The sequence below is a fragment of the Cibotium barometz genome, chromosome 59 (assembly GCF_041138505.1).
Source record: "Cibotium barometz isolate CiBa-2024 chromosome 59, ASM4113850v1, whole genome shotgun sequence".
Classification (NCBI taxonomy): domain Eukaryota; kingdom Viridiplantae; phylum Streptophyta; class Polypodiopsida; order Cyatheales; family Cibotiaceae; genus Cibotium; species Cibotium barometz.
The window spans coordinates 23,255,729-23,282,202 of record NC_141104.1 but is presented as its reverse complement, the minus strand read 5'-3'; the positions used below and the strand labels follow the sequence as shown (position 1 = coordinate 23,282,202).

Below are 26,474 nucleotides of genomic sequence, written 5' to 3'. Positions count from 1 at the left end.
GTAGTACATTCACCCTGTCTATCCTTTCGGCATCTAGTCTTTACTTGTCTCATGTTATCCTGACATCTAGTTTACTCATGGATCACATGTAATAGCTTTTTGGTTGCATAGACCCTTCAAGACTTTAGATGTTAATAACATCTCTCTCTTTCTCTTTGGTCTCATAGGCCCATTGGATCTTTAGTAGACGCTTAATCTCTCTCTGCCTGACGCCCTCGGCCCCCCCGTTGGCCACAATCACCTCATCAGCTCCAGATCTAGGACATGCTCCACCGCCATCGAGCTACCTTCCCACGTGACATAGCTGAGGGAGACCTCTTGGCCATACTCATTAGCCCCATGCTTGATATTTTGGAGAGTGGTATACCATCTACTCGGAGCTGATGTTGCTCTCATGTTTCTATGTTCTTAGTATTCCATGATGAGTTTCCATGGACAGTTTTGTATCACCCTAGTGAGATAGCTATGTTTATGTTTTCTTTTTGTTTTATTTTCCATTCCATGATGAGATATGCCATGAACATTATTGTATCACTTTGATCTTATAAGCCCATTGGGTCTTTAGTAGACGCTTAATCTCTCTCTCTCTCTCTCTCTCTCTCTCTCTGCACTTGCCCTCCTAGCGAGACACTGCCACCAAACACACTTCCAAAAGCCGAGGACGAAGGGCTGGCTTTTTGACACACTAGTGACTCTGGCGATGATGTATGCATCCCCATTCTGGGCACTACGCTTATCAGTTGTCGATAAGGCATACAACATCCACAGATTTTGATGCTATCCAGATTGATATGCAGCAAACCATCTGTCCCTCACCATATCAAAATTCAGTCGGCCTTGTATGTACTGCAGCGCTGCCTCTTTCCAGAGAGAGAAAGCGCACACCCTCCTCTGCTGCAGCCCTGAAGCACACCTGCAGTCCAGCCCACCTCCTGTCCTGCAGCCCAACAGTCGCCAGAGAGAGAGAGAGCACATGTTGCTGCCAATCCATCCCACGTCCTGTCCTCCTGCAGACCTGCGCAGCTTTCCACCAAAGAGAGAGAGACCCACGCACTGTTCAGCCCCTGCGCACCAGCCTTCTCATGGGTGAAAGCTCCTCTACGTGTAGCTGCAGCCGACCATCACAAGAGAAAAATCCCCACGTGTTGTTCAGCCCTTGCCCGACTGCCTTCTCACACGAAAAGCCTCCCTCCAATAATAGCATGACTTCCCCCAAAGGTCCACGATTCTCCCCAAAAAAGGGGTTCTTTTATTTTTTTAAAGGCTTTTAAACCTTTGTCCCCTCCACACATGGGGTTGTCCACACATGGGTTACTTTTTATTTTAACTCCAATCCGATGCCATTCACACTGTCCACCATGTCCCCATGCACACCTGCATACTGTCCAGAGAAAAACACAGGGTCGTGACATACCCCCCTCTTGAAAAATAGCAAGCATCCTCGATTGCACTCAATGGCACAATAAGGCATCTTATGAGCAAAGACTCCCCATACGACAAAAGCAATGGCCCTAAAATGCATTTGGGTGATAAAACAATCATCCTGCACAATATGGCCACACTGTCACGCCAAAGTGACAAACAACTCTTGCTTGTTCCTTCAAAACCTGCAGCAAAAGTCTAAAACCAAGTGGAAACACGTTAAATGTGTTAGCCAAAAACAAAACCATGCATCATTCTACATATGACACACATATGCATGCCACACATATATGCATTTGCAAACAATATGCTCCTCAAAATGCTCTACCTACTCTAAAGTAACAGTCTAAGGGCTGCTCGCAAGCCTTACGCCCATGGACATCCCGCAGGACCCACGACTGATGGTACAACATGAGCATATGAAAGCACTCAATGCATCCAAACACTACATCCACTAAGTACTTCCCACATATGTCTCATGGCCATCCCGCAGGAGTCACACCCAGTGGTGCATCCATGAACATAATAAAGCACTTGATGTATCATACCAATATACATGCAGCACACGACACAATCCAGAGTATTACCCAATGTATTCTCAATGGTACCAGGATCCAATGGCACCAGAATACAATAATACCACAAAAAGTGTATGCATACATGCACAAATAGAGTTCAATCCATATATGAACCAAACCAACTCTAGGACTGCTCGCAAGACTTATGCCCTCCATAGAGTTATCCATAATTGCAGTTATAGTTTAAGGTGCGCGCGACTGTGAACCATACTCAACCATCATCTCATGTGTCTAGAACACAAGATCATAGAAGTTCCATAAGCAGATGTACTGTCAGCCTCAGTATCTTCGGGTGAATACAAAGATGTCACCAAGTGACTCCTAGATGACAACTGAGCCTGTCTGTAACAAGGGAGCGGAGGTGCTGCCCCCCTCTTGAGCATTAGGCAATGCTCCTGACCTATGCTTTGCTGAACCTGAATGAGCCGTAACAAGAGTCGACTCCAACTCAAAGGCATCAAGATAAAGCTGCAAATCCTGACGTGAATCTGCTAAGTCACCCTCCTCCATCCACTTCGCATCCATCAGTGAACAGTTCTTGAACTTCACAAGATAGCGACGGGAAAGTGTACCTTGTACCTTTCTTTCCTTATGTGCCAGTATCTGCTCGGGAATAAGAACCTCGTCAAGTTCCTCCGCTTCCGTCTGAGCCTCATCTGATACATCCTCAGGCACCCAAAACCTGCTTGCACTCCACCCAAGTGGTAAGCACAAGTCCTCGATGAAGCATAGTAGATCACCACTGCTAAACATAGAAAGAAACTGTCTTTCGAACCCATGAAGCCTCTATGAAGATACGATCGGTGACAAACTGTCGAATGTTTTGCACCATAACACTTTAACTGCTTCTTGTTCCTGGCCGACTACTTCTTGTCCTTGGTGTCTTTTCTCCTGAGTTTCATCTTCAGCTCTTTCTCTTCACCTCATATAGGCAAAGACACACAATCCTGCACTGCCTCCTGCACTTCCTTTTCACTTTCCACATGTTGAAGCTTTTGATGTGACCACCATGGGCTCGCCTCCTTGAGAAAATCGACGCTGTCCTGGCAAACGGAACCTTGAAACCGGCTTGACGGGCGGTGAAACAAACACTCACACATAAAACACTTCAACGCCATTGAGGACCTAGAAAAGGAAAAAACAAACAGGGGGAGCTAGAGTGCTCCTGCAAACAGTACACGGACACCGATTGGCCCCAAAACGCAGTGGCGCCCCTTGCGGTATTTCTTTAATTGATTATAAGAGCTTTGATTACAATAAGGCTGGAAACTCAGCCGTCACAGTAGAACCCCTGAAGCCTGCAAAGAACCTGCATCATGGCTTCATATCCACTCGGCATCCACAAACAAGTCCAGCCATTGTTCACATCGAAAGACTCTCGCACATTGAGTCTGCATACAGAAGCTTTCTCCTATGATCAGGACTGCCACAACCATCCATAGCCTCTCACCCTATGAACAGCATCACACCCTGACACATCCAGTGCTTCTGCATCACAACACAGACTCCCAAATTGTCTCTCAAAAGAGAACTCGTATCACAGCACAACATACCATACAATCGACACACTTGTACCAACCCTCTCTACCTGCCAAGGGTACTATCCATCTTTGTCATGGATTACCTGTCCCCTGCCCAATCAGTAGCAAGGCTGTACCAAACATGTGTCCATTCCTGTACCCTTTGCCTGCATGTGACCTATCTCTTGGAGAAACCCAAAAACATGTTTCCTCGAGAAACCTACGACCTGTTTCCACATGAAACCCTTAGGCCTGTTTCCCTTTGAAATTTCTGTCCTGTTTCCATACAGAACCATTCATGGCACCATTCAACAACAGTGCCAACAACGGCATACATCTAGTTACCTGTTCCCTCATGAAACATCTGGAAACATAGAGATGCCCATAACTGTAGGTCCCTCTGTTCCTTTCTAGCAGGAAGAAAACAATCTGCTCCATGAGCACGCAGCCATGCGAGCTTGCATCACTCCCATGCCAAGAAACATAACCAAGTGACCTGAACTGCCAGAAACCCAAGTACATAGCTGAATTTGCAGCCAAACAAAAACAGCCCATAAACAGTCTCAAAACAGTCCTCAACGGGTCTCAAAACAACCCTGTTGCAAGGAGGACCAGCACACTTGTGCACCTCTGTCCAACAGCCACCTATGGATGAAAGGACCTGTACACTACAGTCCAACTGGAGTCTCCTATGCGCTGCCAAAGGCCTGCATGGTCTTCTGCAGTGTTATCCTCCTATGACCATCTGCGCAAGCAATCCCTGCTGCGTGTACCTCAGCAGTCCTAGCCGCCAATAAACTCCGCGACCAGTCTTCCAAATGTGTGTGGAGGCCCCAAGCGTACAGCTGACTTTGGCAAGCGAAGAAAGCCCATGTGCTGTTCAGAAGGTGGCCTGTCTTTTCAGCGGCCAGCCCCTCCATAAGCATGTGTGCCCCTCCAGCATGCAGCCCAACTTGTAGCAAGTAAGGGAGAGCCCCCACGTGCAGTTCAGCTTCTGTGCGCCACCTGCAAACAGCCCGACAACCTGATGTTCGACCCTCTGTTCAGTCCACGTGCAGTCCAGCCACGTGCAATCCAAGCTAACAGTCGCCACAAAGAGAGAGAGAGAGAGATTCAGTCAGCCCTGTATGTACTGCAGCGCTGCCTCTTTCCAGAGAGAGAAAGCGCACACCCTCCTCTGCTGCAGCCCTGAAGCACACCTGCAGTCCAGCCCACCTCCTGTCCTGCAGCCCAACAGTCGCCAGATAGAGAGAGAGCACATGTTGCTGCCAATCCAGCCCACCTCCTGTCCTCCTGCAGACCTGCGCAGCTTTCCACCAAAAAGAGAGAGAGAGACCCACGCACTGTTCAACCCCTACGCACCAGCCTTCTCATGGGTGAAAGCTCCTCTACGTGTAGCTGCAGCCGACTATCACAAGAGAAAAATCCCCACGTGTTGTTCACACGAAAAGCCTCCCTCCAATAATAGCATGACTTCCCCCAAAGGTCCACGATTGTCCCCAAAAAAGGGGTTCTTTTATTTTTTTAAAGGCTTTTAAACCTTTGTCCCCTCCACACATGGGGTTGTCCACACATGGGTTACTTTTTATTTTAACTCCAATCCGATGCCATTCACACTGTCCACCATGTCCCCATGCACACCTGCATACTGTCCAGAGAAAAACACAGGGTCGTGACAGATGCCCAAAACGCGAGCCAGTGGGTCGGACACGGGTTCAAAGCCGTGCTGCCACTATCCAAAGAAGGCTTGGGCCGTATGCAGTGCAACGGGGATCAGCTGCATGACTTGATTTGATGCTGCTGACGAGTCGAACTCATCCTGATAGTAGCCACGGCCCAAAGGATGAATGTCTATGATCTTGGCAAGCCCACTGATGAGGCTTGCTTGCAAAAGATCTCTGAGTTGTCAGTGCACTGGGCGGCTATTGACAATCTTGCATACCAGAGTAGAGGCCTCTAATGATGCAAGAGTCGTAGCGAGAAGCTCAAGGTCCGCTTTAGAAAAGGAGAAGCAAGTAATGGCGGCCTCAGTCGAGGATGACGGAGCGGTTGCCATGGAGTCCTCCTGAGGGTGAAGACCAGAAAGTGCTGAGACGTGTTGAGTGAAGAAAGTCCCAAGAATTGAGAGAGATGCTTGACAAAGGCAGAGGGGGTGGAGGAAATGGAGGAGATGCTCAGAGGAGGAAGGGAGAGACCTGGGGGGGCGGGGGGGGGGGATAAAAGGGAGGGGGGGGGATTGGCGAAAAGGGGGTAGGGGGGGCGTGTTGACGAAAAGAGGAGGCAAAGAAGGCGAGCGTGAGGAGGGAGGGAAGATGGAGGCGAGGAGGGCGCAGGCACAAACTCAAAAGGGGGGAGCTCAAGAACGCGCTACGCCACTTTTTCCAGCTGGCTGGGATTTACCAAATTTATTGCCCCAGTAATCCCTTTGATGGTCTTTACCCTCCCCTTGTATCATCTACCTCCCGACGAGGGCTCACACTACAGAGAGCCTTGGAGATCAAAGCTGCGAGGAGACCACGACTACCCAGACGTAGACCACCACTACTCCATGAGGCCTAGTCTTCCCAAATCCAGGCACGATACCACAGAGCTATGGAGGAGAGATGTTTTGTCCATTGGCTCCTCTTGCATTACTATTGGTTGCAGGGATGAGTTCAGGTTGTCCCAAACAATGACACCCAAGTGTCTATTGTCAACGATGTTATGACTAGCTCGAGGGCTAATCAATGCGTGTTTGCGCTTAACATCATTGCCTGTAGGGAAGTCCAACCATACCATGATAGAATCTTCCAAAGGAACCATGGATGTTTTAGTTTCAGATCTCGTTTCTGTTTCATACTCCCATTCACTTTAGGTCTCCACGACCTTAATCACAAGACGGTCAAAATGCTTCCCCAGCATTCTTGACATAAAACAGTCATTTACAAACAGGTCACAAATAGAGTTTCTATAATGAACTCTCGTCTTTCCACATTATCCCTCATCAATCCACATTACTTATTCCACATTCCATTCATATGTGTACTCATTCTTATCCAATCACATCATTTTCCATCTCATCACATCAGATTCATTCACATCACATATCATTTATTCACATCCCAATTCACATGCTATCACATCTCATCCATTCACTCATATCGACGAGACTAACCAAAGTTGCCCATTAGATTCCAGTAAAAGAAACCTACACTACAGTGGATGTGGCCAGAGTGTTCCTCAAGGAAATCTTCAAATTGCATGGCCTACCCAGAAGAATAGTAAGTGATCAAGATCCCAAATTCACGTCAAGATTTTGGACTGCATGATTGGCTTTTCATTTCAGTTTTTCTTTCCATGATACTCAAGACATGGACTTGTTGTATACAGATTTGTCTCATAGGCCAATCAGGCCTTTCGTAGACGTTAATATATCTTCTCTCTCTCTCTCTCTCTCTCTCTCTCTCATGTGTCTATAATCCAGGTGTTCCATGATGAGTTTCCATGGACAGTTTTTTATCATTCCAGTGAGATAGCTATGTTTTTGTTTTTATTTTATTTTCCATTTCATGATGAGATATGCCATGGATATTATTGTATCACTTTGGTCTCATAGGCCCATTGGGTCTTTAGTAGAAGCTTAATCTCTCTCTCTCTCTCTCTCTCTCTCTCTCTCTCTCTCTCTCTATTTTCATTTTGTTGCCCCCGAAGTGGAATGTTATCACATGGATGTATCTGATTAGTCCTATAGGTCAGATGTTGCCTCTAAAGGACGTTAATATAGTTTTCTCTTTCTCTTTCTCTTTCTTTCTCTCTCTCCCCCCCCAAAAAAAAAGAAAAAAAAGAAAAGATAAAATCCTTCCATTAGTTACCAAAAATGCAACCAAATCAGCTAAGTACATGATCCAATCTCATTCATGGGAGACAAGAAAAATAGTAGGGGATAGAGAGGGGATATTCCTTGCTGGCTGGATGCTCTTGGAGGAAGGCTAGCTCCTACAATGGAGGGGAGGGGGGAACAACCAAACAGGTGGCCTGCAATGCCAAGTGACTTCGTTCTCTCTGACCCTATGGAAAGGACCGCTGCTCCAAATCCACACAAAAGCCTCTCGGTGCTTCTGCATACGCTCAGAGCCGCCTCAAAGCTTCTTCCACTGGCCACAGAGTGTGTATGATGATGTCCGTCCACATGCTCCTGATGGACTCAGTGGGTGGTGTGGTAGTGCCCTCTATGGCCTCGCTAGTGAGCATGCCAAATGTACCATACTGCTATAGTGCCTTTGAAAGGGGCCTGTGGGCCTCCTCCCAAGCGGGGCTTTTGATAACAGGGCTGTCATGATACCGGTGAGAGAAGAAGGGCGAGGTCCTATCCTGTCTCCTCATATACTAGGGCTGGTGCTATCGTAGAAGCCCATGCTATCCCCCCCCCCCCCCCGAGGTGATGGTGCAGTTGGTGCCTGGTCCATGGTGAAAATGCAAAGGATCTGCAACCAAACTTGTTGTGCCTTGGGACAATCCCAAAGGCAATGCCACTGTGTCTCCAGAGTGTGTCCACATCTAGAACAGAGAGTTGGCTGACCCCCAATTGCCAGCCAGGTGCTCATTGCCAAGCTTCTATGTGCTATCTGCCATAGTAAAAGAGTAATCTCCCGTGGTCGGAAGCTGTCCCAGAACTGCTTCCAAAAATCACAGAGGAAGGGCGTGGGGATGTCCTGTGTCCGCGAGTGTGCTGTTGCCATTGGCATATTGTCAACCTATGGCATCTGAATCCTGTGAGCCAAACGGACAATGTACTCAAAGAAAGGGATGCTGGGGGCATCCTTGGGGGCAAAGGGATCGTGCTACTGCCACTCACTAGGATCCCACTATAGATGTATCAATGGCCAGCCCTCCTGTAACCATAATCTCCAAGATCTTTCTCTCGCCACTTTGGCAGAGGTGGGTCGACGTGCTATTTGCAGTCGTGAAACACAATCACTCTCACCCTGTGTAAAGTGGAGCTGCTAAGGTCCTCTGTCGAGGGGGGGGGTCGGCTCAATCTACCCCGTGGCCTTGTAGTAGAGAAAGTTATGAGGGTGCCTCCATCTGCACCCTGGATTGCCATCGGGATATCATGTCTAGTAAAAATCCCTACCCACTCAGGGGGAGGCTGATCCTGGACCGGTACAAGCCACTTAGGATGGATGGAGGAGTCCATGTCGAGGGTGTCTGTCTCTGCCTCAGATCCTAGCTAGGCTCCTGTCCTAAGCCTGTGGCGGGAGCTGTTTGCAGGTGTGCATCTACAAGAGACTTGGCTGGTCCCTCGCTCAATGCACCCCATGAGACATGAGGACGGCAGCCAAGCATGTGGCCACTAGGAAGCGTAATCAAGGGGTTCCAAACCACCAGCTTTGAAGTCTCTCCTCATCTAGGATTGGGGGAGATTGGTGAAGAGCAGAATGAATGTGGTCCTAGGCTCGGAAGAGGCTGGCCGTGAATTGGTCCTCGAAGGCTGGGCTAAGGCTGCATAATCCGGATCCTCATCTATGTGAAGATCCAAGTAACTCTTCTCCGGCGAGGTGGGTCTGTAGCAGCCCGAGGTGGGTCTACGGGATTCACTGTATGGGTGTCCTCCTCATGGGTCCAGAAGAAGCTGGTGACGGTTGGCTGGTGTGGGAGGGGTCGGGGCCATCAGTAGATGGAGGGATGCAATCTCCCTTTTTACTAGTCTGATAAAATTTGTATTATTTTGTTCGGAAAGCTAAGCACAAACTGCACGAACATAAAATTTTGACTTCAGATACCCTTGATTGAATGAATAGCTTGGTTTTGAATGTGGAATCAACATATTTCTTTCAAGTAAACAGGTTCACAGACGGAAAGGGCTCATTTTTTGCAGGATCTTCTCAGTTTTAGTCGAGGTGCTAGCTTCAGTTCATTCGTAAGTGAAGCAGAGCACACTCAATCTCGAAAAGGACCTGGCGATTCATTTGTGGGGATGCATTGCATATTTGACCACTTCAAATCATCAGGTGAAGTTACATAAATGCCTACATGTACTCCTTTATAATGGAAGAATTGTTAAGCATCAGTTTTACTGATTGTTAGATGTCATGCTTTAATGGGATTCCCTGTATATGGTTGCATAAGTAGGGAATTTAGAGGTCTTAGGTGGATGCTTCAGATGGGATAGCGTGAAGAGGAAATGCCAAGGGAACACCCAAGGCATCAATTAATACATAAAAATGAGGTTAATTCCCTAGGAAGCAATTGACCATGTGGTAAGCACTGGGCAAGGGGGGGCTCGTCTAAGCATGTGCCTGTCTAAAGGGGAATCTTGTTGTTTCAGGACATGAAAAACTAGTGTTGTTGAGGTTGTTGTAGCTTTAAAGCATAATTTCAGCAAAAAGTGGGGCTATCAGCTAATAACTGTTTTTTTTAAAATAAATCATACAGTTAATGTTGTTAGGTTTGGGCATCGGAGCTCGGAGTTGCTAGGTTTTGGTGCATCTGATGGAAGAATTGCAGTGTGCACTGTCATGGACCCCCCCGGTATTTTACATCATTTGGAGGGCCACTCAAAGAGCATTACAGGCAAATCTAATATGCCTTAATTTTGTTATTTGAATGCCATTCAAAAGTATAGATTTCTGATTTTGTGCTTCACTTTTTGCTTTTGGCCAGATTTTGATTTTTCATTAAACAATCAGTATCTATGCTCTTCATCGATGGACCGAAGTGTTCGTATTTGGGACGTTGAGAAAGAACACTGTGTGCGAGTTGTGTATGACAATACAGAACAACTTTGCGTTCGCTTCCATCCAGTGAGTTGCTGCTGCTGCTGCATGTAACATCTTTAAAAGTCATGCTTGCATCAAATACTGCTTTCATGAGATTATTTGTGTTGATTCATGCAATGGTCAGAGCTTTTAAAAAATATTCACTAATAGATGAGTGAATGTTTATTGAGTGTTTCCATTATATTTTAGGTTTGGTTAAGAGAAGCATAGAACATGCTTGCCTTAGCTTCTCCTGCACAGGAGGGGCACTATTATTTACCTTGGAGGGCTCCTACGTACATGACTACATTTGTGCTTTGCTTGACATGCCTAGAAGGCATGTTACCACCAGGCAGAAGGTCTCTGACAAACTTGCCCAACAAGGCTCTGCTCTGCACAGGTGGGTCAATGATACCCAATCCTCCACACATCAGCGGGTGAGTAATCAGTGATCACCCTCAAGTCATTTTGGCTTGAGCTGGCCCTTCCCACGGACAGGCAAAAGGAAACGTTAACATCCACTTTTAATACACTTTGGAATACGTAGTTCAAACATGTCAGTCTTGCCCAGACAAGTCCTGGAAAACGCCAAGCAAGAAGTGATGTACCACATGGTGGCCAGGAGCACATGGTTGGCCATGATCGCGTGGCCGGTGAGGGAGAGGCGGGCAGAGCTCCAATACAAAAGCTTCTTCTGAATGCTTAGAAGAAAGGGGGCTAGGTGCTGCTTGGCTGAGATGTCAATCCCAACCTAACACCCGAGGTATTTGATCAGGGTGCCCCTGGGTATCCGCTGGAATGACTCAACTGGGCACCAAGTCGGGGTGGGTGACGATCATATCCAAAAACCACATGACTTGTGCTAGTTGATCTGATCTTCAGAGGCGAAGCAGAAAGTCTCAATGGCGCTAGCAAATCTCTAAAGGTTCCCCTCCTCTCCTGAGAGGTGCCTGGCTGTCACCTGCGAACTTCAAGTTAAGAAGCCTGGGATCTAATGGGGTGGCGGGGAACCTGGAGTCCTGTCTCCTGTGCGGAGAGAGAGCTGCTCATCGCCTCCACCACGAAGAGGAAGAGGAAAGGGGTGAGGGTGCATCCCTGTCTGTCTCCATAGGATCCTTGAATTAATGAATCCATCGCCTGGCTGGGCTAGGTTGTTTACTCTAGGGGGTTGGGAGTGACAAGGGGGCTCTGGGAATGGATAGGGGAGGCTTAGGGAGGGGAGGGGAGGGGTGGGGAGGGGGAAGAAACAGAGGGGGAGGAGGCCTATGAAGGTGGGGAGAGGAGGGGGAGGAACCATGACAAAAGGGGTAGAGGGGAAGAAAACAGAGGGGGAAGAGGCCTATGAAGGTGGGGAGAAGAGGGGGAAGGAACCATGACAGAAGGGTTGTGGGGGGGGTGGGGGGGGGGGGAGGTGAAGAAACAGAGGGGGAGGGGGAAGAAATAGAGGGGGAGGAGGCCTATGAAGGTGGGGAGAGGAGGGGGGAGGAAGCACGACAGAAGGGGTGGGGGGGTGGGCTCAGAGGACGAGCCAAAATTTGCAGGAATCCCTTGGACGGCACGGGGGGTTGCCAGATCGTCCATCTCCTTGTGAGGAACTACAATGGAAATTGTTACCTTGGGGCGGCCACTTGCATGGCACGAGGCAAAAAAGGGGGGGAGGGGGTGGGGCAAGAAAAGGGACACACCAAGAGAAGAAACATAGATAGGGCAAGGAAGGCGGACATGTGGGGCGGATGATGAGAAGGTGGGATGGTATGTGAAGGAGGTAGGTAGTGGTTTTTTTTTTTTGGGGGGGCGGGGGACGCAACCATAGTTGTTTCTCGAACCAGTACGAACCCATTCGTACCATACAGTGCGACCCCCCCCCCCCCCCCCCCCTTTCTTGAAAAAAATTCCAAATGCTAAAAAAAAAAAAGAAATCCTGCTTAACGAAGATCCCACATGCCTGCAATACTTCACAACTTTCGTGTCCACTTAGTATTTTATTTGGGGTTGCAAAGAGACCTAAAAAATCTAGCAAGGTAGAGTGGTAGTGTACACTTGATTGGTAGGATGAGAGAATCTTGCTACATCACTTGGAGATCCCTAGTATAGGTAGGCTATACAGTGAGATCCTCAAGTTATGTACGAGGGAGAAGATTTGGACATGGCCATTTTGATTTAGAGAGGAGTCCCTAAACCTATCACCCTAGATGCACTGCTTGTATTTGTGCAAGGACAGTCCCTTAGTCATAAACGCTACACTGGGAGACGTTTGGTATTGCATTACCCATGCAGGTTCTTTTTTGAATTTTGACCAAGAACAACCACTAGAGACAATCTGTCATAGAGATGAGATGTGTACAACAAGTAAATAATAGAACTTCTTTATTAGACTACATTTTATACAATCATCAATGAGTACTTATACCTTCATAATTTTTCACTGTCCGTCGATGAAGAACCGCAGTTAATCTTCCATGTGTACACTATGGTGTACTCATGAGTCGTTCTCATGTGCCACTCCTTTTCTTAGGCACACTCGAACTACTACTCTATGAGAATGCCTAGCGCATGAGAAGCCATGCGCAAGCTATCTTCATAGAGTGCACCTCGCATGCTCCCAGCGTCTGCTTGGTGCTCACGAGTGCACCTCGCGAACCTTGTGGATACCCCAACTCCATTGTGATCCACACGAACACCCTTTACCTATCTCCCAAGGGTGTTGGCAAGTCGATCTCTCTTTCGTCATGGTGTGCAAGGACTACTTCATCAGTCACTTACTTTACTTGCCTATAGGATTTCCATACGATAGCCCAAGACGCTGCGTGCCCTCACGACGGTGTTGCTTGACCAAGCACACTCCATCACGCTCGTCCAAAGCTACCAACTCCAAGGTATCCAATTCTCATCCTGAACTAGACTACCCATAACTTGACACCCATTGTCAAGTAGTCACCATATCGGCTCCACCGTCGGACTCCCCATGATGGCTCGTCGGTGATGTTACCTAGGTGGCCACTCTTTGAGGATGGCAAGGTGCCAACCTCACATACAATGGAGCACCGTTGCTCACCCTAACCGGCCGAGTGTCTTATTGGCTCGAGTCTTGACTGTATTGTCGGCCTCATGTCATGTCTACACTCACCAAGCCGTGCACTATCCATTGTGTTGCTTAGTCAACCAAGTGTTAGACTAACTCCATCTTTTTGTAGAAGTCCCTCCGTTTACTACTACGCGTGCACCACTAATTAGGTCGACTCACGCTAGAGCATAGGTCTCACAATCCATCATGACCACCTCTCAACAAAACGGCCCACATAACTAGTCCGCCACCTATGTGGCCTCCTAGGTGTGTGCCTGCTCTCTTCACGAGCAACCTTCTCAGCAGTGCGGCCAAAGGCCATCTCCACGGTGCCTTTCCCATGTGTAGGCAATCCGGCCCTAAGACCGCTCTAGGCGGCCTTCTACATGTGCCGGCCAACTCCATGAGAATCACGGTTTGGCTTTGTCCATCAAGCCCATGGCGACCTCACCACGCTAAGCATATGGTCGACCAACTCCATGCCGACCATAGCGCCCAAGCCATCTCCTTGGTCAACTCGTGAGGAGCTGTGCGCTTGCTTCATGGCCCTCGACCACCACACAGCCTTGCGGCCAACTCCATGCAGCGCCGGCCATCTCTTTGCCTTAGCGCTCAAGGCCCACATGGCTGCTTCCACGCACAGGCCATTTGTTAGCCAGCCATAAGAGGCTCACGCGCCTTGGGGTCGAGCCCATCACGGCTCTCAACCCCTTAGTGTTGCGCACCGCTGTATAGAGCTCCCTGCATGTACATTAGCCTTGGTCTGCTTGTCCTCGTACTTGGGTTTGCGATCTGAGCATTGTTGAAACATGTGGTCTTTGCTACCACAAGAAAAGCATTTTCCATCCTTGGCATATTGCTCTCTTTGCTCCGGGGTTAAGCGGAATTTGTTCTTCCTTGGGCCCTGATCTTTAGATGTGTTATTTTCAGCTTTACCACCCTTGTAGGTCTCCCGGAAGTTCTTTTTAGGTGGCTGTCCACCCTTTTGCAGATTTGGGGCAGCCTTGTCTTTCCCCTTTGAACCTCCTTGATCCTGTTTAATCTTGCTCCGTAGCAAGAGCAGAAGCTGTGAGCTGTTGCAAAGTATGTTTCGGGTGCAATTCAATGCCCGAACGATATGCTGGTTGCACTCCAGAGCTAAACTTCCTTTTTCTTTCATTCTCAGTGATGTGCATAAAGGGAGTTACTCCCAGCAACACTTTCCAGAACTTGTTAACATACTGTTGCACGCTTTCATTATCTCTTTGCTCCAACCTGTCCCACTTTTGAGTGAGAGTTTGCTCCGCATTTGGTGGCAAAAACTGAGCATAGAATCTGTCTTTAAATTCCTTCCAAGTGCAAATGGGATCCTTGGTGATCTTTTCAGTGATCCACCATGAGCAGCGGTCCCTTTCAAAAACATGCTAGCATGGCGTACTTTAGACTTTTCAGTGAAGTCCTCATCACTAAAAGCAATGTCGAACTGTGCCACAAATGCTAACACTTTAGAAGCATCATGTTCTCCATGAAAGACATCAAACTTAACAGATTTGTCACCTGCTTTAAATTCCTTGAGCTTTCTGGCATGAGGCTCATGGTCTTCTCTTTTTCTTTTCCCCTTATCCAACAGGGCAGCCCTATCTGCATGGGCTCCATGGGCCGTCGTAGAAGTTTCATGAGGCACGGTGGCATGTGCTCCACGAACTTGAAACTCAGATGCATGTGACTTTCCTGCATAAGGCATTGTCTCTCCATGAGACAACTCAAAAGGCAAAATTCTTCTAGCAGACCCCTGTCACCCTTACCATGGGATACATGTCTTGCATGCATGTGACTTTTATGCTCTCCATGAGCACTAGCATACATATATCTGTCAGGCTTTGTGCCTTGTGGAGAAGATGCATGACGAGAGGTGACTGTCACCTCTTCCTTTTGCATAAAGGACTTCAATCGTTGGGATGCGGGATCTCCATGCTTCAAGCGAGGTGGATTTCTGAATTTCAGCTCTCCGTCGTCCCCCTCTTTGATATCACCTTCCGGAGGAGGTAGGCAAGTGCCAACTCCCTTGGCTTCTTGCCCACTTCCCGTGCCATGGACTCAAAAGTTACATCTACCATTGCTTTCCTAGCTTCAATGGCACTTTGCACATGGGGATCTTCATGCAAAAATTTTAACTCTTGCTCTTGTGCCTGCAAAATTTTTCTCATATGTTCCATTTCAGCCCTCATTGCATCAGGCTCTTGTTCAAGCATGACTGTCTTTCCTGGAAACAGTTGACCCTTTGATTCACTATCATTAACCCTTTTAAGGGGCTTGTGCCTTCCTCGCAAAGCGTCAGAACCACGAGAGGCACTAGATGGATCCCTCGAATTAGGCACTTCCAAAGGGTTGCCTTGGTTGTCCATTGTGTTAAGTGTGCTAAAAGCGGGGTGTCCAGTACACAGGTTCGTTTCCCCACTAGAAAGAGGGAAACAACCGTGCTCTGATACCAATGAAACCGATCCCGTCAAGTGGGAAAGACTCCGTTGGACACCCACACACGTAATAGCACAACTTAATACCACAATTTGAAATGGACACCTTAATTACAACTTGAAATTGAAATGAAATAAAATGAGATAGATGGACACTAGCACTGGGGCCAGAACGGGCCGACCCCCCCCTCTCAATATATGATATATTTATTGGGAGTATTTAACAAATACAATGCTCCATGGGTTCCAAGAACCAGATGATGTCCATGTACAAATGAATACAGTACCAAACAATAAGCTCGAAGTAGATATTCGAAGTAGAACGACCACTAGCGTGGTCTAGTCTCTACGGTCCTGTGCTTTCACTGGACTCACTGGACTCCGCGGAGAGCGCCCAACTGGTGTTCCAGGACCACGCACAAACAGGCGCTCCCGTACTAACGCCTGGCTCTCCCGATCTCAGCACCTTTGGACCGAGGTTCTCCAATAGAGCTTGGACTACCCGGCACTGAACGGGTGTTGCCGTGGAGAGAGTCCCTTATCAGATTTATCACAAAATACTTTACTTAAATCTGAAAATTCACTTACTTGTAGGTTGCAGATTGTAGACCAATACCTGAGGTATTCGTGTGTGTAGCTACTTGAGTGGGATACCAAGATGTAGCCACTTGAAGAAAGAAAACACCGCCTATGGAAAGGAGGTACAACCACCTGGCCACCGAGCAAGTGCAACTACCTTGAAGACGGTACAGCCACCTGTATGGAGAAGAGGAACAGCCTTGTTGGTGATGGAACGCGCAACCGCTATGCTGAGTAGGTAACCGCCTGCTGGAGGGTGGCACACAGCCGCCACGGCAAGAGTGGTCAGCAGGTTGGTAAACAAGCACAGACACTTGCTGAGAGCACCGCCGCCTGAGAGGATGGGGAACAGTCGCCTGTTGGGTAGGAAGAAGCGCCTGGCTGTAGAGAAGGAGGAGAAGACACTGGCGCCTGCAGGAGGCAGCGCTCAGCCTGCAAGAGATGGTATATGCCGCCTATGAAGATAACGCACAGGCGCTTGCTGTGGTAGGCAGCAAAGCCTGTTTGGCTGCCTGTCTGGAGGCGCACAAACACACAGCCGCCTTCTAGGTCACCAAGCGAAGGGAAGGCAGCCTGTTGGTGATTCAACGCAGCTTGCTGGTGAACACGCGCAGCTTGAAGAAACGATCGCCGGTTCTGTTCGATGGAGGTGGTGGCTTATTTTTTTTATAAAAATTAGAGTGGAGTTAGAACCTTAGTGTTGGCTGGCTCCCCACGCTTGCATGTGGGCGGCCAGTTCTTTGGGGGTGTAGGTAGGTGACCATGCACCCACCCCCACACATACACTTAAGTGGGGTTCCCCACCTTGGCCCCCAAGTGGGTGCCCACTTTTAAGTGAGTGTGAACAAATGACCTTATAAAACAAAGGGTTAAAATATGAAATATTAAAACATGTGCAATATACTTACCACCTGTTCACATGCACCAAAACTCGTCAGAAGACAGAGCAGACTTCACGACTCACTGGCAGGCGTCCCCGCTCAGTAAGTAACACGTCAAGTAGGCAAACACAAAAATACATGTCATGCGAAAACAATTTCAAACATGCAAAACATGTGTGCATGTGCAAATAGTATCATGGACATATCTCCCGTTCATGGAACAAGTACAAAATATCTGTCGGCACAAAAATGGCACGACGTAAAACATAAAAACCTGGTCTTTCTATGGAGTGACAATCCCATAGGTAAGACACAGTTCCAGGCACGAGTCTTCCTATGGAGTGACAGTCCCATAGGCAAAACATGGCACAAATACTGGCTCTTCCATGGCGTGACAATCCCATGGGTCGAACACAGTCTAGGTCATACACGGGTGGCACCAGTCTGGCTCCCGTCCATACGACACCATCCTGCTAACACACGGGTGGCACCAGTCTGGCTCCCGTCCATGTCAGCAAAATACTGGCCTCTTCACATGAGACACTGGCCTGGCCTCAAGTGAACGAGACACAAAAACTGGAGATGGACGAAATGGTCGGCCAATTGGTGACACGCCCTTTCACTCCACCTCTACTATGTCCAAGCCATCCTTCTCTCAATGGACCGGGCGGCCTTCTCCATGTCCTTGGCCCCTGTTCCTATGGACCAGGGCAGCTTATTATAACTAATGCTCCACACTGACTTTGTGAAGCACACCTTTGTGGCCAGCCCCCTCGTCTCGGCCACTTGATGTCTTGCACCACGAGACCGTCAACATCTCCCGAGTCATGCTCACGACCACAACTTGATGCAAGCTCGACCATGCCTCGAACTCCGTATCGCGGCACGGTCTGCGCACACGTGCTCTATCCACTGAGCTGTTGTGGGATGCACGCTCCGTGGCACATCAAGTCCGCGTGCGTCCTTGACGCACTAACTGCATATCACGACCTTCATTAACGAGCGGACTCGTTAACAGAGGGCGACGCCAGCGAACAGGGGTTGGAGCTCAGGCGTTCACACGATTTTTTGGGTATAATAGAATCATATTACAAGGGGGGTCGGGCCTTTCCGGCCCTATTGCAGTGTCATTTAAATTTTAGCATTGCTATCTTATTTGGTTTTGTGCCATTTCATCTTGTTTGATAGTATTAGTAGCTTAAGTGTGTGTGAAGATTGAGCTCAACCCTTTTTGGGGCCATTACATTGGTATCAAAGCCGAGGATCTTCCTCCTCCTTGAGTGGAAGATGATCCTATCTTGCATACACTAACTGTTAGTGCTTTTAAACATTATGGCAAGCCATACAGGTAGTGGAGTGTATACTCAAGAAGGCAAGCCCGTGGAGAACATATTTTCGAAGATGTAGACCATGGAACCCATGTAGGTGATGAACACTATGCTGAAAATGTATCTCACGCATTCCATGGTGATTATACTCATGAGGGACAACCTCCTGTTGTAAAGGGAAAGACCGTGGTGACTATGTTAATGAGGGATAGCCACCTTGTGTGGTAAAGCGAAGGTGCAAGACATTAATGAGCTTGATGCTGTGCATGATGAGATGGAAAATCTCAAGAGGCAACTATGTGAGAAAGATGTCGAATTGAAGGTGGTAGGTGTGACTAAACTCTTTGTTAAGCTTATTTGAGTTATAGCTTACTTTGCTGTTTTGGAGGTCCACACTTCATTAAAGTACGACCGGACAACTTATAAGTGAGTTTGGACATCCACACTTCATTAAAGACAATGAAGCCCCTTTTATGGATTGAAAGTATAACCTCTTCTTTGACCTTATTAAATGAGGTGTGACATTAGTGCTTACCTCAAGAGAAGATTCCTAGGCTAAGAGAATGTTCCCACACTTAACTGTGATTTCCCAACAACCCCCACCCCCTCCCCTTCGGAGTGAAGGAGTGGTCAGACCCTTATGCAAAAAGGTTTCATTACCTACTCTGCTTTCTAGTGCCCCTCGGCTGATTCTCCACTCAACACCTCTCGTGTTGTAGTAACAGAATCCCGAGTAATCCCAGGCAGAGTATCTCAACTAATCTTTGTCACCCCCCCTTACTCCTGGCTAGGGCTTATGAAATCTCAGAGTTTGGAAGATACAAAATAAAAGGGAAAAATACACATTTTGGGGGCGACCCGGGTAGAGGACCCTTATTGACTCAAAAGAAAAGATTCTAGAGGGCATAATCATCATCTAGCGAGTACTCTTCCATAGGGAAAGAGACACGCACAAGATTTACTGTACTTGTGTTGATGGAGATGTGAGCTTCTTCGTCTTCTTCAGGGTCTTCAAGAGTTACCAAGGTGGCATGGTGCTACACTTGTTCTTTTTCAAGCTTTTTGTAGCATTGAGAGGCTTTGTGCCCCATACGACCACAATATCGACATTTTATACGCTTGTTATTCTTCCACCCGGAGTAGCAAATGCCTTGCCTTCGTGGATGGTGCTGTTGTTGGAAGTTGCTTCTTTGCTGCGACGATCTTTTTTGATGAGCAAAGCAACCATGTGGTCAAAGGTAGTAGAAGCGACTCGAAGGATCTCCAAGGAAGGCTCAAAGCGACTGAGGCCATGCATACTTTTTTGTTAAAACCGCCATCTTGTCTTCATCACTTGGTGCACACTTGAGATTGCCAAGTTGTTGCACTAGCGTATAAGAACTGGCAAGATGCTCACTAAGCTCTTGGTCTTCACACATCTTTAAATCATAAAACTTTAATTTGAGAAAGAACTTAGAGGTTGTTATTTTGTTACCAAAAGTACTTTCTAGGTTTTCCCAGTTCTCGCGTGCTGTGGTGGTAAAGTTGGTGTGATGCACCAAGTTGCTCTGAAGATTTAAACTGATGATGCCAATAGCTTTTGGGTTTTTTTGCTTCCAGAATCTGTATTCGATAGCCGTTCCCGCAGGTTGCTCTTCATCACTAGAGACTACTGCCCATAAATCTTCCTTCATGAGAAGTATGTGCACTTTTGTTTGCCAGGTCAGAAAGCCGTTGGTGCCGTCGAAGCGTTTGGTGAGCGGGAGGAGACCCGATGTAGGAGATGCCGTTGTGAGCACTTAAGAGAACGTGGCCAAGAAACTAGGGTTTCAATGGAGAATTAGGGTTTCATCTCATTTAGGGTTTTAATCATTACAAAGCCACACATGGCATACCTTCTTTGGCTTGAAGAAGTACAGGTGTGCTGAATGGCTGCAGCAGCTGGATTGGGTCGACTTGGTAGAGGAGCGTGCTGAATGACTGTAGAATCTTTGCCTTGTCGTGTTGGCAGGAAGATGATGGCACAGGAGAGAGAGCCTCCGCAAGTGAGGGTGCAAGTAGGTCAGGAACGAGCAGGTCTGATTCAGCAGCTCGTTCACAGGTTCAGCAGCACGTTCAGGAGCTCAACAGCAGTTCACACATGCAGGCTTTTCACCGGGTGTATTCCAGCACCCCTTCCGTCAATGTTGATGAGGCCCCTTTCCCTTCAGTGCTTAGCGATAGCTCCCAGCAGACCCTCTGCACCGTGTGTGCATAGCGATAGCTCCCAGCAGGAGCAGGTGAACAAGCAGAGGCACCCCCAGCTCTGATACCAATGATGGATCAGAGGACTCCTAGCTGTGGAGGCTATGGAGGCTGTGGCAAGAAGAACGCCATGGCAAGATGAAGCTGTACGAGAGAGGGAGAAAGAAAGAAAGAAAGAAAGATTTTATTAACGTCTTCCAAAAGACCGAACTCGGCCTATGAGACAAATCGGTGTACTTGTATGGGGTATCCTCTGTCATCCCAACAAAATGAAAAAGTACTGAACTACAAAGCTGAATCTGGGTGTGCATTAAGTACAATGAGTGGGGGAGGGGATGGAGCTCTACTACTAGGAGAATGCAAAGCTATATGCATGGAGTATACAATCATGATATGCAACCTAGCTAGCTCCATCTTGTACCATACTAGGGGTATAAAATGGTATACATCAATGAAGGGGGTGTCCACAGCTCCCTGAAGAACATGCCTAGGTGTGCTCTGAAGCAAGCCAGTCGCTCCGCACCCTCTCTGTGAAACTGAGCTCTGATCTCTGTCATCTCTCTCTGGTATAGGCGTGGTGTCCGAAAGCCAGGTGTCCTCTGTCTCCTGCGGGCTCTGAGTGTCTCTGCTCTCTGGAGAGTAATTCCCTGCCGTAAAGGGGCTGGGAGTGGGATGGATCTCTGAAAAAATGTAGTAATCTGTGTCTGTCGTCCCCCCTCTGGAGCTGTCTGAGCCTGTAATGATGTCTCTCTGTGACGCTGTATGTCTAGAATGAATCTCCCTAGTATGCGCTGGTTTGCTGTCTCAAAGACCTGGCGTAGGGAATGTGGCTCTCTGAATAAAATGGGATATCTCTCTCTGATGGCTGTATATGCTCTGCATCTGCATACAATGATTGGACACAAAGTACAAGTTTTTTTTTTTAATAAATAAAACGAGTTCAATGAAGCCCCTTTTATGGGCTGAAAGTACAACCTCTTCTTTGACTTTATTAAATGAGGTGTGACATCACTGCTTACCTCAAGGGAAGATTCTTAGGCTAAGAGACTGTTCCCACACTTGACTCCGATTTCCCAACAAACACTTGGGAGCTGCTTTCTCTTGGATATGTGCAAAACTTTTAGTTCTAACCCTGATAATGTGTCCTTTGTAAGGACAAGGCTACCCTCTCTATGCATTGATTAATGGGTTACAATAATTTACGCATGCCTGGCATAGACTCTTTACAGGGAATCCAGCATGTAGCGTTATCCTGTTTATGATTTGTGATTGGCAAAACTAATTGTCAAGGAACAGTTGTATGACAAAATAATTATAGCAGTAAAGTGAAACGGATACGGTCTATTCTCAGGGTTGCTCACGCGACACAACATAGCAAATGCCATGTCGAAGGGTCATGACATAATTCTCAAAACGTCTAGGAGGGTTTGTGATCACAAACCTGGAGATGCAAAGTCACCGCTTGCTGGCAAGCCTTTATTGACTTTGTACTTTCTTGGCTCTAGGACTAGAGGCAGTTGTAGCCTATGCTGATAACCTACATAAATGAAGGACGGCTAAAGGAAAGCTCAGTTGTTTCCCTGATAATGAAGAGTTTGAAGTCATTGAGAAGATTAAAAGCACCCCTCCATATCTCTGTTGGTCATGAAAAGTTATTGTCAAGCGGCCAAAACAAAGCTCCAAGTTGGATGAGTGATGGTTTTGTTATATTTAAAAAATCCTACCATGCTTTTGTTCTGCGCTCACATGTTATCAGAATTGATTGCAAGAAGCTGATGAAGGTTTTTTCCTTTTGACTTAACTGTAGGTAAACAACAACTTTTTGGTACTTGGAAACGCGAAAAAAGAGATGAGCGTAAGCATTCTTTTTATAAGCTTCAAGTTCATTCCTTCTGTAGGTCAATGTGAGCCATTTGTGTTATCGAATAGTTAAGTTCATACTACATGAGCTTGTGACATTTCTTTTTCTTCTCAAATGTGAATAATTTAATTTTGAAATATCAAATTAGTTTAGTTGCATACTACATGAGCTTGTGACACCTCTTTCATCCTCAAATGTGAATAATTTAATCTAAAGATAGCTTGGTAGACCTGAGATTCAACAGTCACATGTTTGTCGATAAAATTTTGGGTAAATTTGGTATGGTGAGTCAAACCCTGGACCTTGGGTAAGTAGGTGCCTGCACTAAGATTTCCATCAAATATGATGGGTGTGTATCAAACTTTATAAATCCTTCCTTGACTGGGCTCCCTAGTGTACCGTAACAAGTTATGCCATATTTTCCCAGTCCTCCAAACGTCCTAGGAGCCTGTTACATACACATCTGTCTAGGGTTAGGGATTAACTTGAGGCTAGATGGGTTGGCGCAAATCATAGGAGCAAGTGCAATGATGGGTTGTTAGGAATAGGGAGTGCAATTAAGTTTCCCACTAAGAATCAAGGTGAGTCAAGAAGTTAGACTCATTACTAAGTGCTTGGACGGGTCTTTGAGAGGCCCAGGTCAATGTATCTAAGATGTAGTGGTGGACTGGAAATGTTACTAGATCAGTCACGCTTCAGCTGCAGCCAGCACACCATGAATTAGGTCTCTCATCGATCTCTGGAAATGTTTACGAGGTAGTCTTCTACTTATATTATTCTAGTTGCAGCAAGAGACAAGAAGAACACATGGAACATATAGGAATCCTCTTGGATGTTCTTGGTACTGGCCATAATTTGCAAACAGAATTGTTTTTTATGGTAAGTAATTTAGTTCATTGACAAGAATTCTAATATAGTTCTAATCAATATAAATTAAATACAAGACAATAATCAATAAATTTGTTCTCAAACAATGTTCAAGGTGGCTCTGTAACTATTTATGGTTTTTTTGAAGTGCTGTATGCATGTGTGATCGATGTGGTGTGTGTATTCAGGTGTTCAGTTCCGATATAGGGATAGCATGTAAGGCATGAATGATAAGATGAGATGCTGAATTCAGGTGATCAATTTCAGCACTGGGCGCCTCCTTTGCAAGATATCGCTTGAAAGCAATATCACCTCTATCGATATCGATCATACTGGTCATGTAGTCTTCGGTGGTGATGCCCAGGTAAGCATGGCATATAGTGATTGTGCTTGTTATGATCTATACATGCATGCTTATGACTCCTTATGCTTCCTTCCAGGGTTCTGTACACAGTGTGAAAATCAACTCACATACTGGAGAGTTGTCGCATGCGCATAGGTGCCGTTTAGGCCTCCGTCGGAGGTCTCCAATTATGAATGTTCAGTTCAGAACATTCTCACTTCTAGCAAATGGTCCTGTGTTGCTTGCCTCAACCCAAGATGGGACTATAAGATTTTTCAGGTAAAGGAGTGATTGTAAGTGGGGGGACAAGGGATATGGCCAACTGTCCATCGATTTTTCTACTAGTGTGGACCTGCAAATTTGTTGAATTTCGATCTCTACATGGATTTTGATGAGATGCATGCTTTGCTGTAGTGTTGCTTTGGAAATTCATGGCTATTTATCATTGCGATGCTCACTTCAGTTGACGCCTTGGGCAAGGAATGTACATGCATCGTTTTGCCCTCTTCTATCGTTGGAGAAAGGAGAGTTTATAGGTCTTTTCTTGCAACTCTCTGACATTTTATGCTTGAGATATGCCATGGATATTATGGTATCACTTTGGTCTCATATGCCCATCGGGTCTTTAGTAGACGCTTAATCTCTCTCTCTCTCTCTCTCTCTCTCTCTCTCTCTCTCTCTCGCTCGCTCTCGGACAACACATTATGAGTTTGGACACATGAAGTTCTTCTGCCGGCCATTTTATTGCACTTCAGGGCCTACGTAGTACGTTGGCCCTGTAATTTTCTTTCGGCAGCTAGTTTTTCTTTTTTCATGTTGTCTTGATATCCAGTTTACTCATGGATCACATGTAACTTCTTTGCGGTCTCATAGATCCTTCGGGTCTTTCAAAGATGTTAATAACGTCTTTATTTCTTTCTCACGCATGCTTGCAAGCATGAAGCTCCCACCTCTTATTTTTCGTTTTTGGGTCACTGACACAAAATGACTCTTCTTTTTTCGACAGTTTCTGGCAGCGAAGATGGAAATGTTTATTTTTATGATTTCACACGCCCAAAACATCCTTGTGCCAACAAATTGCAGGTTTTCATCTGGAACTGTTTGCTTCTTCTCATAACCCTCCCAACCTCCTTCGGTGGGTTCTAAATACAAGCTGCAAGTTAAACTTGTCTTTTTCATTACTTATTTAGCAAACTTTCTTCCAGTCCCTCATGGGTTTTGGGTTTTAGTAAGTGTTTGAATGTGCTTCCAACAGGGCCATGGAGCGCCAGTCATAAGTGTGGCTTGGAACTATGGGGAGAATCTGTTAGCTTCTTCAGATTGTGAGGGAATGGTGATTGTTTGGAAAAGGGCTAATCCCCGAGTTTCTGTTCAAAATTAACACAGCTTGCTGTAAGGTAAGGTGGGTTTAGCAAGCAGTTTTAAGATTCAACAAAGGAAGCCAGCAGGTACATGGAAAAATTGAGATTTTTATGAGTGTTTTTTAGTTTCGTGAGTCTTCTTCCATGGCCCGGTACCACATGGAACTCTTGTATCACTTTTGGTCTCATCATATAGCCATTGGGTCTTTTGAAGACATTTAATATAATTTTCCTTTTTCTCTCTCTGAGCTACCACTGTCAAAATTGTCAAACCAAAGAGTTTTAGTTTAGTCCTTGTTTCATTTTCAGTTTGTTATTCCATGATTCAGTTACTCATGGATTCATTGTAACTTTTGGTCTCATAGACCCTTGCGGTCTTTTGGAGACGTTAAACTCTCTCTCTCTCTCTCTCTCTCTCTCTCTCTCTCTCTCATGATGTTTTCACAGAGTAAGCCTTCAGTGCCCCACTCCATTATTCTTACAGAGTTTGGAGCAGCCCCCTTGGTACTTGATACACTCTACCAGATAGTGATCTTCATATACTGCATTTGTACCTTGGACACCTTGGACAGAGGTAGGCTCCCTCAGCTGGCACTAGAATCGTCTAGGTGACTAGCGGAGATGGGACATTTTAGGGTTTGGTATGCCAAGGTTACTAAGTGATTCCTCTCGCATGGGCTGCATCTTGATCACCTGGCCCCACTCCAGTACAGTTTGGATGCACCACTATTATCTGAGCTCTTTAGACTGAAGCATGTGTCACATGGTTGGATCCACTGCACTATTCAACAGACCAGGCATCGTTTGTTGACATCACAAGTGCCACAGATGGCACCTCACCCAAAAGGCATCTCCCTAGACAGAACGATTCAGGTGCAGCAAGCTAGATGGCCAAGACCCACTGGTCCGAGGAGATGCTCCACCCAACAGTTGGAGATCTCAGAGATCCTCTAGTGATAGAGGTGTGCCCCTCCACAAGCAGTGGATGTGGAGAGTCTCTATATAGTCGAGATCTCTCGAGGACTCACTTGGATCTCCACATTGTACCATTGTACCATTGTACCAGTGGCACTTATAGGACTGTTGTTTCTTGTCTTAGCTCTAGTTGGGTTTTTTAATCGTTTTTTTTTCCAAGATTTTGTCATATCACGAGTTGTAGAGACTGAGCAAGTATCATGTTGCAACTTGTCAAATACATGCATCTTGTATAGGCCATGAAACAAGGTACTTGAGGCAATGATAGAATAACCATCATTT

General features: G+C 46.7%; 1 protein-coding gene across 1 annotated transcript in view; it reads left to right on the top strand.

Moving 5' to 3' along the window:
* Positions 1-25,458, top strand: part of LOC147605619 (Transducin/WD40 repeat-like superfamily protein) — a 67,767-nt gene extending 42,309 nt beyond the window's left edge. Inside the window, exons 4-12 of the mRNA XM_086793137.1 lie at positions 9,378-9,510; positions 9,935-10,030; positions 10,163-10,302; positions 22,593-22,640; positions 23,767-23,877; positions 23,954-24,135; positions 24,271-24,392; positions 24,863-24,939; positions 25,112-25,458. Of these exons, the coding sequence (XP_086649263.1) occupies positions 9,378-9,510; positions 9,935-10,030; positions 10,163-10,302; positions 22,593-22,640; positions 23,767-23,877; positions 23,954-24,135; positions 24,271-24,392; positions 24,863-24,939; positions 25,112-25,237 (1,035 nt within the window). The 3' untranslated portion in view covers positions 25,238-25,458. The remainder of the gene's footprint in view (positions 1-9,377; positions 9,511-9,934; positions 10,031-10,162; positions 10,303-22,592; positions 22,641-23,766; positions 23,878-23,953; positions 24,136-24,270; positions 24,393-24,862; positions 24,940-25,111) is intronic.
* The last annotated feature ends 1,016 nt before the right edge of the window (positions 25,459-26,474 follow it).